The 14,502-nt window shown below is 24.9% G+C and overlaps 1 protein-coding gene across 2 annotated transcripts; it reads right to left on the reverse strand.

Annotated features, from left to right (window-relative positions):
* Positions 1-1,289: 1,289 nt before the first annotated feature.
* Positions 1,290-9,378, reverse strand: LOC112598826 (chitooligosaccharidolytic beta-N-acetylglucosaminidase-like). 2 transcript variants are annotated; one of them, XM_025345457.1, is made up of 10 exons: positions 9,270-9,378; positions 5,882-6,007; positions 4,247-4,405; positions 3,919-4,163; positions 3,527-3,851; positions 2,991-3,318; positions 2,504-2,926; positions 2,282-2,406; positions 1,634-1,773; positions 1,290-1,469 (listed from the first exon to the last, which is right to left on the reverse strand). In XM_025345457.1, the coding sequence occupies exons 2-9, from the start codon at positions 5,995-5,997 to the stop codon at positions 1,671-1,673; spliced, it is 1,824 nt and encodes a 607-aa protein (XP_025201242.1). In that variant the 5' UTR covers positions 5,998-6,007; positions 9,270-9,378; the 3' UTR covers positions 1,290-1,469; positions 1,634-1,670. The 2 variants fall into 2 exon arrangements, with proteins under 2 accessions (XP_025201242.1, XP_025201241.1); XM_025345456.1 differs by lacking the exon at positions 9,270-9,378 and having other exon boundaries at positions 5,882-6,051.
* Positions 9,379-14,502: the final 5,124 nt, after the last annotated feature.

Genomic DNA, 14,502 nt, shown 5'->3' on the forward strand with positions numbered 1-14,502 from the left:
GCAAAGTATTATATGCAATCAAAACGTGCCGATTGAATTCAACCTACAAAATCACTGGATTCACAAAATAATATGATAATAATTACACAGACATAAAATCTTCAGGGATAATTCCTATTTGACGAGGAACTATACATAACAACTGACACCAAAGCTTGAAGGAATAATCTGCTCCGTAGCACTGTTACCACGATTATGGTATAAGCTGTTGAGGAGTAATCCTTTATTTGGCGAACAGCACAAGGTCAGAAATATAAAAGTGACAGCATAGATCTGCGCACGAACTCAAATAACTGTGTGTACAATTTGAAATTAATTATAAAACGTTTAAATTTTAACACATCTCGGCTACTTATTTAATGTAACGTATACAAAGCCGTTTTTGATGATTACAGTTGCAATTCACTTTATTCCTAAGTAGGCTTATTTATGAAATATCGGAGAGCGTTAGATTTTTATTTTTTTAATATAAATAAAATATTATATCAGTTAAATGGTTTCAATATTATTCTTTTTTTTATTTATCAAGACGATGAGTTGATTTTAATTTTTACACGACTTTATTAATGTTGTAAAAGATCATTATAATTTATACATTCATACGGTATATAGTGGTTTATAATATTATGAAATTATTCATAAAAAAAATCTCTGTACAAAAATATTGTTAAATCAACAATAATTAACTACAAAGACGAAATGAATGTTTATTAACCGATTAATCATTATTTTAGTAAATATGTCAACGATTTTATCGTGATCTATGAGGATAGCTGGGCGTTAAAAAAAAAGAACAACCTTATGAAATTTTATTCGAAATATTCAAAATTATAAAAATATAATTTGATTATTTTAAATTAATAATTTAATATGAATACTTTATAAAATTAATAATAATATGTTATACGCTATAATATAAAATATAATATACGTGAAAAAGAATATTATCTGAATACTGCATACATTGACTTTTTACGATATTTCAATTTTTACACAAATTAGGAGTATGTAAAATAATGAAATATTACAATTTAAAAATTATTTTTATAATATATGGGTAAATATTATCTATCTTGTCTAGACTTGTATTATATTTATGAAAGTTTTCTTTATCAGAAAATCAATAATATTGGTAATCAATTTTAAGAACTTTAATACAACATATTTGGATGTATTTTCACTTCAAATTTCTTTTGAATAATTAAAATTAAATTCTCATATTTTTAAAAACTAAATTATTACACCCTAATTTATGTGTATGTACATGCAACAAATTAATACTTAAAATATGAATTTTTTGAGTTTATTTTATTGACAATTTTATATTTAATAACGTACATATATCTATTGGTACAAGGAGAGTGGAGAAGATTCTCTTATTCTCACACTTATAATCGTTTACGCCATACACACTTACAAGATCATGCGACGCCGAAACGATATGTAAATCGGGTTGCCAATGATTTGCTCTTTAATAAATAACCAGCACAAAAAGCTTTAATAACATTTTATTGTTAATATAAGAACACTGAAGATATTCTAGACTAGTATTAAAAAAAAGCTAATAAAAATTAATTATTTATTTAAATGTATTGCATTAAAATTATATAAATATGTATATGGAAAAACTTACTTGAACTTTTTTTTGTTGAAAAAACACAAATTTTTTATTATTCTAAAACACACTCTCCTTCGTGGATGTAACACCATTCTGGTGTCACTGTATCTGCTTTAAGACCTAGTGTTACCAGTCTTTTATGATGTTGTAAAAATCTGAAATTATAAAAATTTGATTTTTACTTATTAATAACAATAAGCATACATTTCTAGAAATTATTACACAAAACAAATGAGTTGAAACAAAAAACCTATTTTTTTAAATAATAAAGCTAATTGAATTAAATACATTGAAAACATTTTATACTTTCTGAATATATTGTATGTATATAATATAACATACATGATATAGTATAATATATTTTTAAATATAAAATTGATATTTCGTGGATTTTAAAACACATTATTTGGAATTAAAAAAATTATAGTCAGGTTACCTTTATAGCCTAAATATATAGAAGTATATCGATCACGACGTGGTAGACTTTGGATTTATTTTTATAATAATAAGAAGTCGCGTTAAATGATCACTGATGGTATCGATACGTGTGAATACTTAAAAAATTATATATGAACATGTGGCCAAATATATTAGATATAAATAAAGACATCATGCAAGCAAGCAAAGTTAATAAAATTAAATTTTTTTAAGCGTAGGTATTACCTATATTCAGCAGACGAAGCGTTTGTTATTGGGTTTGACCACAGTCGCTCAGCTAAAGCTGCAGCTCGTGGCCATACTTTAGAATCAACAGCATTATCATCGACATATTCAGACCACATACATGTCTAAATAAAAAAATAAAAATAAATATATAACGTAATATATTTTAAAGTTGTAATTAAAAAAAAATACAGATTAAAATTGATATTTATTAGGTCTTACTTCTGCGCCTAATATAAGATTTGGATTATCAACTTTTGGTATTTCATTGTTGTAAATCAGTTTCCAATTATGATAGTTAGTAGAACCCCAAAAACCGTGATCCAAATAGTAAACGTCGTTTAAAGCGATTATAACTTTATAACCTAATTTAACAAGTTCTATTGGAATATTTGATCCTTCCCAAACTTCAACAGTAAACCTTTTTTTGTCGAGATACTTTTCTATGATTTTAGGTTCAGTTAACCCACTAGACCAAACGATTATATCGGATTTATCATTTCCAGCTTCTTTATCGTATTCATTTAACGAATAAGCATGGAATTGAGACCACAAATCAAAATATCCTTCTTCGTCTAAGCTTCGGTTGTTCTTTTTCATCCAATCAATGATTTCAGTAGTAGTATTCCAGCAATTTAGTGCAACCTATGTACGATTATAACCAGTAAATTTTATTCGAATGTTTGAGAATCATTTGTACTTCACTTACCTCATCACCACCCATATGGAACGCTTCTCCTTTTGGCAGTACATTGATCAAGTCTTTATAAATTTTTCCCAACCATTTATATGTGTTAGTATTGATTGGATTGAGCTGTCCACATGGTGGTTGTACACAGTATTTTTTCCAAGGATCTTTGTCCACACAAACAGCTAGGTCGCCATAACCTGAGGCTTTACCCCATTGCCAACCATTACCCGCGTGTGCCGGAGAATCGATCTCAATAATAATTCTTACTCCTCTGACTAATGCATATCTGAGAAGATCTTTAATTTCTTTGAATGTATACTTTTCGTCGGGACTATAAGCACCATATCTAAAGAGTAAAGACAAAAAAATGTGAAACCTCAATAAACTTGTAGGATTTAAACACTAAAATTATTTATCAGAAATATGAATAATAAATTAAAGGTACACGTAATAAATTGTAATAATTAATGATATGTAGTTAAATATGTTATTTAATTTATTGATATATCATTTCTAATAGTGGATTGTCATTGTTGAATGTTACGAATACTTACTTCGACATTAATGGTGCATTAGGTAAGTCCAACGGGAAACTTTGAGAATCGGTGGCGTGCCAATGAAATACATTTAGCTTGGAATGAGCCATACCATCGATGTGTCGCTTAATAGTTGATATTGGGAAATAATGCCTGGCGGTATCCAGCATAAAACCACGGTATGCGTATATAGGTCGATCACTTATTTGAACATCGCTGGCCATCACCAATTTTTTTCCATGTACTCTAGAACCATATGCAGCAACAAGTTGTCTTAAAGTTTCCAATCCATTTCTCGCTCCGTACACGGTCTTTGCTTCGATATTGACAAGTATACTATCTCCTAGAAATCAAATACCAGTATATAGTATCAAACAACTTCGATCTATCTGAAGTAAATAACTCCATACCATCGGTATTTATTTTCAAATTATAACTTTCGTTTGTTATCAATTTGATATAATCAAATGGGTCGCTTGTAGATATATATATAATTGGAGTAGTTGCATAGGAAACACAATTTGGGACGCATAGTTTTTTCAATGACGATATAAAAACTTGAGACGCTTCAGACATGTATTCTTTGCTTAATTGGTCAGCCATCTTCGATGTATCAAATTTAACATTATCAAGACCAAATTCGACTACAGATTTTCTAATATGTATTATAAATTATAATAATAAATCAAACAATTATAAAAAAATATATTTTTGTGTTTAAAGATTATTTACATTTACCTTATTATAGTATTGACTGTTGGTTTGGGCCAAAGTGATCCATAGCGTCCACAGGTTAAACGGCAAACGTCTATAGATCCATCGATTTCACTGTTCTCTTTTTCTACTGAAGACAATTTTTTGACGACACATGTATTGTTGATACATTTAAATGATTTACTAGAGACAATTTAATAAATAATTATGTTATATTATTGGAATGATTCATGAAATTCCATTGATTTCCTATAATTCCAGAAAGAATGTTTTGGTATTACCTATAAATTTTCAAAATGTATGCTATGTTTGTCCAACAATTTTATCGTGATTAGTTAGGAGGAGGCCTGCTGATGAAAGATTATTAAGGTTTAAAGCCTTAAACAATAAACATTCATGATTTAAGAATTAACTGAATTAGAAAGATAGTATATTAAATATTAATAGGTAATTTTATTTTCCAAATTTTTTTTTTTAATATTTGTTAATCTAGTCTAGCCGCTGATCAGTATCTTTTTTAGTTCTTATTGATTATTGATAACAATCTATTATTAGAAATTATTATAATAAGTTATTATGTGATATTAAATATAGTCAATAATCTATTAAATTGTAATTTTAAAATAATCATTTTTGATTAAAAATATTTATGTTAGTTTCATACATTTTTTTATGCATTTTTTAAGTGTTGAAGGCATTTCCTGGGGAGATTCAGATCTTATGAACTTCATTAATTTTTTTTATACCGTGTATGTTCCTTAATAATCAAGACTTAACAACACGTTATACTCGCATGTATTACTTGTTGACTATATTTGAATTTCACATAATATTGGTAATTATGCGTTAAAAAATAATCTATTTTGTTTTAGAATTTTTAATAATTCGAGTGAAATAACTAGTTAATAAATGTAAACATAAGAATATTGTTTAACGATCTTGTAGACATTTATTGATATTTACATTTTAAGCGAATTATGAACATTTAACTATCATTAAAAATTCATTTGAAAATTATTAAAATATCAATAAAAGCCTATAAAATGCTTCATTTAATGTAAGTTGTCTATATTAGTGAGAAAGGAGATGACAAAATATGTGAGTACGACTTTTTTTAATAGTGTAAAGTGTTGTACTTTTTGAATCTGATGAATATCTGTTGTCAGAGGTTATACGACACTACTATGTGTTATAATTTCCCTCGATGTAACAATTATTGGGCGTGGCGTGTCTATAAATATCACCTCAATTAAAAACTATAAAGATTTTAAAAAACCAAATATAATTTGTATTATTATTTTTTTTTTTAATAGAAAAACTAAATTTAGGACATACTTAGGTATAATTATTAATAATATAAAACGTAGTCATAATTTAACCATATCTTCATTTTCAAATAAATAAAGCATAATATATTGTGTAGATAACTTATTTTTGATTTTTTTTTAACTATTTTAGATTTGAAGCAGATTTTGAAGCGCGATTGTTTATATATTTAAGCTTAATGCATGAATTACCTATTTGTACCTATAGATTTTCACTGGAACGTAATCAAAAACATTGACTACTTGATGACAACAATAATAGGGCGTGTTTCACTTTTCACCAAGTTCACCTAGGTTAGTGTTAAATGATGATAATACTGATAACGATACTCACACGAAGTAAAACTGGTCGGTGGTACCGCTATCATCTGCTGCGACGTGAGCATTTTGTAGCATGATCACAATAAAATACAGCAACATTATGCCGGCTATCAGAATGGATGCCGCCATAGTTTTACTTCTATTGTACACAAAAATAGCATACGTGAAGTTATAAATCACCATAATGTTTTTACTTTATGTATTAAATGTTTTATATTTCGACAATCGTGAATCGAATCACTAATAATTCTAAGCCAAAAATATCTCTGGACCGGTTGCATAATAAATACAGTACCTACTGCCCAGCGAATTTAGATCCATTAATATAGTTATTCTGCGAGTAGTAGTGATCATTTTCATTATTAATAATAATTAAAAATAATTTCGATGGACTATTTTATTAACTGTATAAATTTAATAGAAAAAATTAAACCTATCCAATAAAATTTAACTATTTAAAAATAGGTACATAATATGAGTTATGACAAATAAATATAACCATTATTTTTTTCTAATTATTCATATTGTAATATATTACACACAATAAAAATAATAGTGTAATTCAACATAATTTAAAATTAATATAAAATGTAATAAAACTAGTTTCAGATAAATAAAAAAAAAAGAAAAATTTATATGATTGTTTTTTGTTTACGATATAATTTTTAAGATAATTTTGATATTTTTGAGCTATTTATAGGAATGAAAATTTTTTAAATTTTTTTTTTAGAAATTTTGATTTTTTCATGTTAAAAAAATATTAATATAATTTTTTTTTTATTATTCGTTGAGCAAGGGTGGATTAAGACATTGCGTACTATGCAGTCACGTAGGGTAGAAAATGTTGGAGGGCGCTATAACTGTATTGAATATTTATTTAGTTTTTACATAATAAATTTACTTATATAATTTTTAATTTATTTTAGCGTATCAACATATTGAACGGTATATTTGGATTTTGTATTCGTTTATTTTTAATAAAGTAATATTTATTTTTTTTCCAGGAACTTATCGATGACGACGACGATTGTGCTTATCTAATTTTAATTCAATTCTAAGGTTAATGAGATTTATCCATTTATAATTTAATTAGTTGATAGTCGTTCATCCGCCAATAAGTATACGTACGTGTAAATTATTGATCTTATAAAGTTTTTATTGTACAATATTTTTATTTTGTAAAAATAAATTGCAAATATTATATTTAAATTGGAAAGTTTTCTTTTTAAACTTAACTAGAGTAAAAAAATAATTGCATATAATTGAAAAAATAAATTTATTTAAAGATATTTTAGTAATATAAGTTTTTAGGACAGGGACAGTGAATTTAATTTGTCATTGGAGCGGCAAATTGTTAAATCCATCCCTGTCGTTGGGTAAAAATGCTTGGTGAAAAATATCAAAAACCTGTATTCACTAAGTTTTTAATAATTGTTTTAATTTAGAATTTCGACAAAATTCATAAAAATTACGAAAATTAACAAAATAATTTCGTTATTAGAAATATATAATTTTTTTTATTTTTTTACCTTAGATTTGAATATTTAATAAAGGTTTTTAATAAGTTTTTCAGTCTCTATTTAAAAAAAAATTCCACCGGAAATCCAAATTAATTTTTTATTCAATATGTATTAAACTTAATGTATTACTAATATAGTAAAATAAATGACTTTAAATAGAAATATCAAAAATATAATATGAAATATAATTACAGTAGAACCCCTCTCATCCGCCCTCGGCTGGTCCGCCGCTCTGGTTGATCCGACCATAGTATTATCATACTATGTAATTTAAAAATATAGTTTGGATTTTCTACTTTATAGAAGATATTATATAAAATTAATTGCTAGTTTAATATTTCTCTTATCGCTTATCCGCTTTAGTACTCCGACCTCTCTCATATCGTTTCTATCGGTGTGTGTATTTTGGAATATTGTAGCTAAGTCTAGAATGTCATTCACTAAATAAAAATCTATAACTGATTTTTTTTCTAAGTAATGTAAAATATAATAAATTTCTGATATAATCTTGTATGTAATATGTAAATAAAAAAAATGTTCTATATATTCTGATAGTCCGACTTTTTTCGCGTTCCGAAAACACCCCCAATCCCGAAGATGACGGATTAGAGAGGTTCTATTGTACTGATAAAAGCTGAAAGACAGTCTCCGCTCAGAATCGTTTTTCATGTACAATATATGATACATAATTTAATTCATTTTTAATACATCTATAATAATAACTCACTCGAAATCTACTGTACAGTAATAATATCCACTCACTTGGCACTTGCCCACCTTTTTCTTTTTATCAATTTTTAGTGAACAATTAAGAAGTAAATAAGACTTGAGTTATGGCGTATAGTTATTTGAAAGATTTTTAAATTCTAAACGAAGCTAAAACTATTGATTTTAGAATGATCTGTGTTTTTTTATTTGTAGGTACCTACTGCTTATCTATGTTTGAAAAATAAAAGAAAATAATTCTTCAATTTTAAACTTTGAAAGTGTATTTGATAGAAAATTAGAGCTAGTTGTTACTTTTGGATGGTCAATAAAATTCCCAGCATTTTCCAAAATAATCCGGAAAAACAAATTTTTTTCATGAAATATTTATGCAAAAATAATTTTTGATCAAATCAATTTTGTTTTCTTAGTATAACCCAAAGACGAATAATTACAGATATTTGAAATTTATCTAGTGTTTATATTTACATTTTATATCAAATTTAAAATTGTATCAGATAAAATATGATAAAAGTTATTGTTCAAATTTTAATATTTTAAATTATATAAATTCTAAAAGATTAAAATTTTTATGCACTTGTGCTTTATGGTCTTTATTATATTATTTGGTTATTCTAATCAGTTTTCTGTTAATATATTTACTTTTTAAAATAATTATTTTTTATCAAGAAAAATAATATTCTCAAATTATAAATAAATTCTTCCTAATATAAATAATCATTTATTTATTATACTGATTTATTAGACTTTTTTTTATGATATTTCTTTAGTCAACATGACATATTTTATCCAAGTAGGTATTATTCATCATCACATACCTATCATTCGTGATAACTCTAATACACAATTTGCATCCCTAGTTTTAATAAACATTTTAATTGATAGAAACATTTCAATGTTAAGCTTTATAATATTCGTTATATTTATAATTTATTTCTAAATATTATTTGATAATAAAATTAATATTATTTATCATCAATGTTGAGTACTAAAAAATAATAACTGCTTTATCGTTATTAATTTTCAAATTTAATGTTTAAAAATATGCTATAATATAAATGAAAACATGAAAAAAATTTTTAAGAAACCCATACTAAAATATATAAATGTGTATCTTTGTAGTTTTGTTAAGAATAGCATTTAAAATGTACTTACTGTGTGGCTTACACGTACTATTTCTTGAATATATTATACTATATGAACTCGTATATACCCACTGTATTATTAACTTCTTTCCGTCATTGGTTTCAAAGTACGATTGAATAATGATAATATTTTGTTTGTTAGAAGTCAGATAAACATTATTTTAGTTTCTGGCGAGTTTATGAAAGGGGTCGAGGACCAATAGTGAATTATAATGATTACACCATATTATTAGTACGTACCTACTTATATAATATATGTTATAACTTATAACTTATAAGGTATAGCCAACTATTACGTTTTAAACAACATATTCTGATAAATTTGGCTTATATTTTTTATGTATAATATACATATAGTGATACTAATTGCTTTAGCTATACATTATACAATAATAAATAAATTTGGCGAGGATCATAATTTCACTTCGAACATTATCACTATAAATGGACTGCTATACAATCACGTTTTTATTATTCCATTTATACATTCATATATAGATCATATATTTTCGATATAAAACTATTAGATATTAGTAAAATGATATTCATTTTAAAAATTAATGTGAAAAGTTAATTTAAATTTACTCGTATAAAGTATAAAGTAAACATTATAACAAGGTCACGAAACTTAAAAACATAAATGATAAAAATCACTTTTACAATATATCTAATGTTTAATATACAATATTATTATAGCTAAAAAAGGGGGAAATTAGGTAACTGTTCTTCTTTGTAATTCTCGACATCAAGTGTACCTCGTCATAAAATAAAAGACATAATTTACTGTAGTCTGTTCTCTGTATTATAGATATGTATTAAATTTGAATTTAATGATAAATTATCGTATACGAAACACAATTCTGAGTGCAGATGATCGTTCAACCTAGGATTTTAAATTATATCGTATTTATATTGTTATTAGTAATATATTTAATTTGTATAACAACAATACAAGTTGAAATAATTTTTGTCGAAAAAATTCCATTTTTATTTCATTAATATTTAATTGCTATAAAGTTATAAATTATAATACTGCTTATACTTTATTTTATATTATATATTATTTGAATTAGCTTTTGAGTTAATAACGTAAAACAGTGTTAATATGAATCTTACCGTTTGTAATTTTCCTATATCATAAATATATTCAAAATGTTTTGTCATTGTGTACTGTGCAGGTATATAAAATATAATAATAAACGTAAAAGTTTCAGATTTTCATGAAAAATATTTTTGAATTATATCAAAATAACTAAAATCTTAAATCGTTTTTATTTTTTCAATTATCTAATTCCGTACAAATTGAACATACAATTATGTCTATGAAAAAATTGAAACCGACGGCTGCCTATACTGGGCATGCATTTGTTATTATCGGTCTTATTATTAACGTATACATCAGAAGTAAGTGAGCATTTGATTTGTAGAGTTGAGCTATAGTTAACTAGAAGATATTGTATTTTCATACGAGTATAAGCTGGGTTTAGTTTTTCATTTATATATATTTTCCAGGTTAGTTTTTCGTTTAGAAAGACTATTAGGTATTTGATTGCTTGATCCTTATTGTTCCATAATATTATAGGTTGATTATTCATTTTTACTTAGGTTGAATTTGTATACTTCTTTAAGGTGAAGATTTTTGCTTTGTTTTTAGTGGGGTTTAATTTAAATTTCCATTTTGTAAATTAATCTGATATTTGATTTACTAAGTTTTTTAAGTCTGTGAATTTTAAATTTTTACAACGAATTTTATCTATTTAATAACTATTTCTCCTCAAACGTTTTTTGTTTTATTCAATAACAAAAACGATATATACTTAAAATTTCCACGAAATTTTTATATGATCATTTTCTATATAATTTTCAAAATTGCTTACTCATTTTATGCTATTTATAAGCATTGGAGATTTTCAATTGTTTTTTAGTTTTTTCCCTTTAAACGTCTATAAATATTCGTTTATTTTTTAAACATATATTATCAATTTAATTATACAATAAAATGTTAAATTTTTTTAACTCTGAATTATTTATAGACATGAGAAATTTTCAGTTTTTATCAATTTTTTCCTGTATATGTTGATAAAAAATTATTCACTTAATCAAAATTTTTGAAAATGTAATACAAAATCTCGCAAAATATATCTATATAAAAATATTAAAAATACATTAGCACAATTTTTTTATATATGTACCTTTAAATATAAAATTTTATCGAAATTCATCAAAATCACAAAAAATTACTAATTATCATTTTATATCTAAGTTTTAAAAATGTAATCCAAGATTTCCCATAAGTAATTCATATTTCATACGGAAATCATAAAATCTATAAAATATGTTTAAACAAAATTACTTATTTAAAGATAAATAACGATACTAATTATAATTATTTTGTTGTACTTTAAAAACATTTTTCATGGGAACTTAAAATTTTACGTATATTATAAAATTATGAAATTTATTATACGCAATAGCCCTTTTGATTTATTTTAAGATATTATCTATTTATACAAAGAATCTAATTTTACTATTTTAAAATATTTACAAAAAGATGTTATTAAATTCCGAGTTATGTAAGTTGATATAATATAGTATAAATATGTTTTTAAATATTTTCAGAAAAAATTGTATCAACCATCAACCTATTATAAAACTATAAAGAAAATAAATTACTTTAATAGCTATATCAAATATACTTATTCCTTGGTGATATAGGCTGATAGATTGTTTCTGCTCAGAATCATTTTTCGTATACAATGATATATCATTGAATTTAAATTTAACACACCTACAATAGTAATTCATTCGATACCTAATGTACAGCAAATCGGTATTCGCTTACCTATCGTTTTGTTTTTGTTTTTACTGATTATTTTGAAAAGTATAGAGAATTACTAATTTTTATCTCCTAAAATTACAAACTATACATTCACATATCTACCAAAAAATATAACGAGTTTAAAATCAAAATGATTTTTCTTCTATAAACCGTGTATACAAACACTAAAAAATACATCATTGTAAAATTAATACATTCATCGCTCAACTTAAAAACTTAAATTTATACATATTATATTACTTATTTTTTTCAAATATAAGACTTTGTTTTTTTTTTTTTAATAAACAAAAATATATTTATTTTTAAAATGATAAAATCATTTATTTAGTAAGTATTTATTTGTTTATATTTTGTGTTTTCTGTTGTATAATTTTAAAATATTAGATATTTATATAGCGGTAAATTTTAATGTTTGTGACGTCCGAAATTAATGTGTACTTATGAATTAGAGCAAATTTAAACAATCATATTATACCGCAGTATAATATATGAAAAGTATTTTATTGTTGCTGTATAATTACACAGATAAGTATACTTATTTTCTTTTTAAAATAAATTTACAATGATTCATAAATTACATATTTTAATTATCCTTATTATATTGTCATATATTATGCAAATTAATTTAAAATAACATAATCATTAAACAATGCTCTACATACTGATCATCAGAACGTTTTTGAATATTTTGTGTATGTAAATTTTCTATTATATTTAAGGCTTTTACAAGTATTGAAATGTATTGAATACAATAATATTGTTAGCCTTACAATTATAAATAATTATTTATGAATAACTATAATTAACACAACAAGTTGATCATTAATTCATAGCTCACAGGAGTAACACCTGTATAATCATAACCAAAAGCTGAAATATACTTTTATTCTTTATATAACTATATATATAAGTACAACAGCTATTATAGTATTAAATTAGTTTTGTTAGGTCAAAAAATGTTTGACTAAAAAACTATTATAAGGCATATTGTTGTTATTATTTTGTAATGATTTATATTTTATATATATCTGCTCTATTCATCGTCAGCTATTCGTTTCCGTATTTCTATTCTACCGTCCTTGTATAGTGTACACAACGAGCCCTTTTTCAATTGTTAATTATTTTTTTAATATTGATTACACATCATCCACCTCCGGATGTCCGATCCCTATTGAGCAGTTACTTTTACGTATGAGCATAGTCATGTATAAACAATCTTACCCCCGCATTCCTCCGTACCATGTCAGATTTACTAAGCCAAATGCCCGATACTTTTTTGTGAGGAGCCGACTCGTCACTGCGTATACCACCCCGCAAGACATATGGTTTCATCTAGCACGAAGACATAAGTTCAGACGTAGGTATATTACAGTTATTGAAAGACATGCTAAGCGTGATACCGAACGACATCGGAGTGCGGCATTAAAACAGTTATGACTTCAAATACTACCTCCAACTTTTCTCCCCATCGTTTCTGAAATTGTTGGCTTTGCTCGTTGAAGTGAATAGTTTAGACATTTCAAGTATCTATGGTTATTTGTTTTTTAATCATGACAAAAAAAAAAAAAAAAAAAAAATAACGAAAATTGTTTGAGGAGAAATGATTATTATTATACTGGTGAATATCCATTGACATGGAAAATTAATTTGATTTTCTGATAAAAATTTTGTTTTTTTCATAAAGATTGTAAAACATAAAAAGAGCTTAGAACTAAATTCAATATAATAAGTACAAACGAAAAATTATTTATGGATTTTAAATATCAAAACATTATTTATTTGTTTAATTTCTGCATCACTGCTATCATAGAACTTTGTCTGGATTGTCTTTTTTAATGGGCAAGACCCCGTTCGCTCAAAAATAAACTTTTGCTTTTCAATCAAATATTTTTAAACTACTTTCCCCCTTTGCCCAAAAATAGTATAACACTTTTTGACCACATTTTATAATGCGCACTTTGGTAATTTACACAAAAAAATAATTATGTTTTTCCGAAAGTGGGTATTATAAAAATGTGGTCAAAAAGCGCTATACTATTTTTAGATGAAAAGCAAAAGGTCATTTCTGGGCGAAAAAATTGAGTCCCGCCCTCTTTTAACAACTTTATTAAGTAAAGGTCAATTATAAATATCTATACAGTTGTATATCTTCCCCAAGATATTGTTGTTTCATTTTAATATTCAAGCTAACTTCATTAGATTCGTAATTTTATATTATATTATTTTTTTATTTTATACAATAATATGAACCTATACTACTAACTTTATAAATATCTTTATTGTATTTAAGTACATACTTTAACTGTTGCAAGTTGTACAATTTTCTAGTTGTATCGTTTAATTATTTAGTTATATTGTAGTTGTATACTAGAGTATAGATGCTAATAAGTAATAACATATAAAA

Source organism: Melanaphis sacchari, unplaced genomic scaffold, assembly GCF_002803265.2.
Source record: "Melanaphis sacchari strain LSU unplaced genomic scaffold, SCAv2.0 Contig4_pilon_pilon, whole genome shotgun sequence".
NCBI classification, from domain to species: Eukaryota; Metazoa; Arthropoda; class Insecta; order Hemiptera; family Aphididae; genus Melanaphis; species Melanaphis sacchari.

Coding starts and splice junctions, on each gene's coding strand:
- LOC112598826 (XM_025345456.1), bottom strand. CDS start 6,051: ATGGTGATTTATAACTTCACGTATGCTATTTTTGTGTACAATAGAAGT. Junction 3,319..3,526: donor AATGCACCATTAATGTCGAA/GTAAGTATTCGT, acceptor TTTACTCTTTAG/ATATGGTGCTTATAGTCCCG. Junction 2,927..2,990: donor TCCATATGGGTGGTGATGAG/GTAAGTGAAGTA, acceptor AATCGTACATAG/GTTGCACTAAATTGCTGGAA.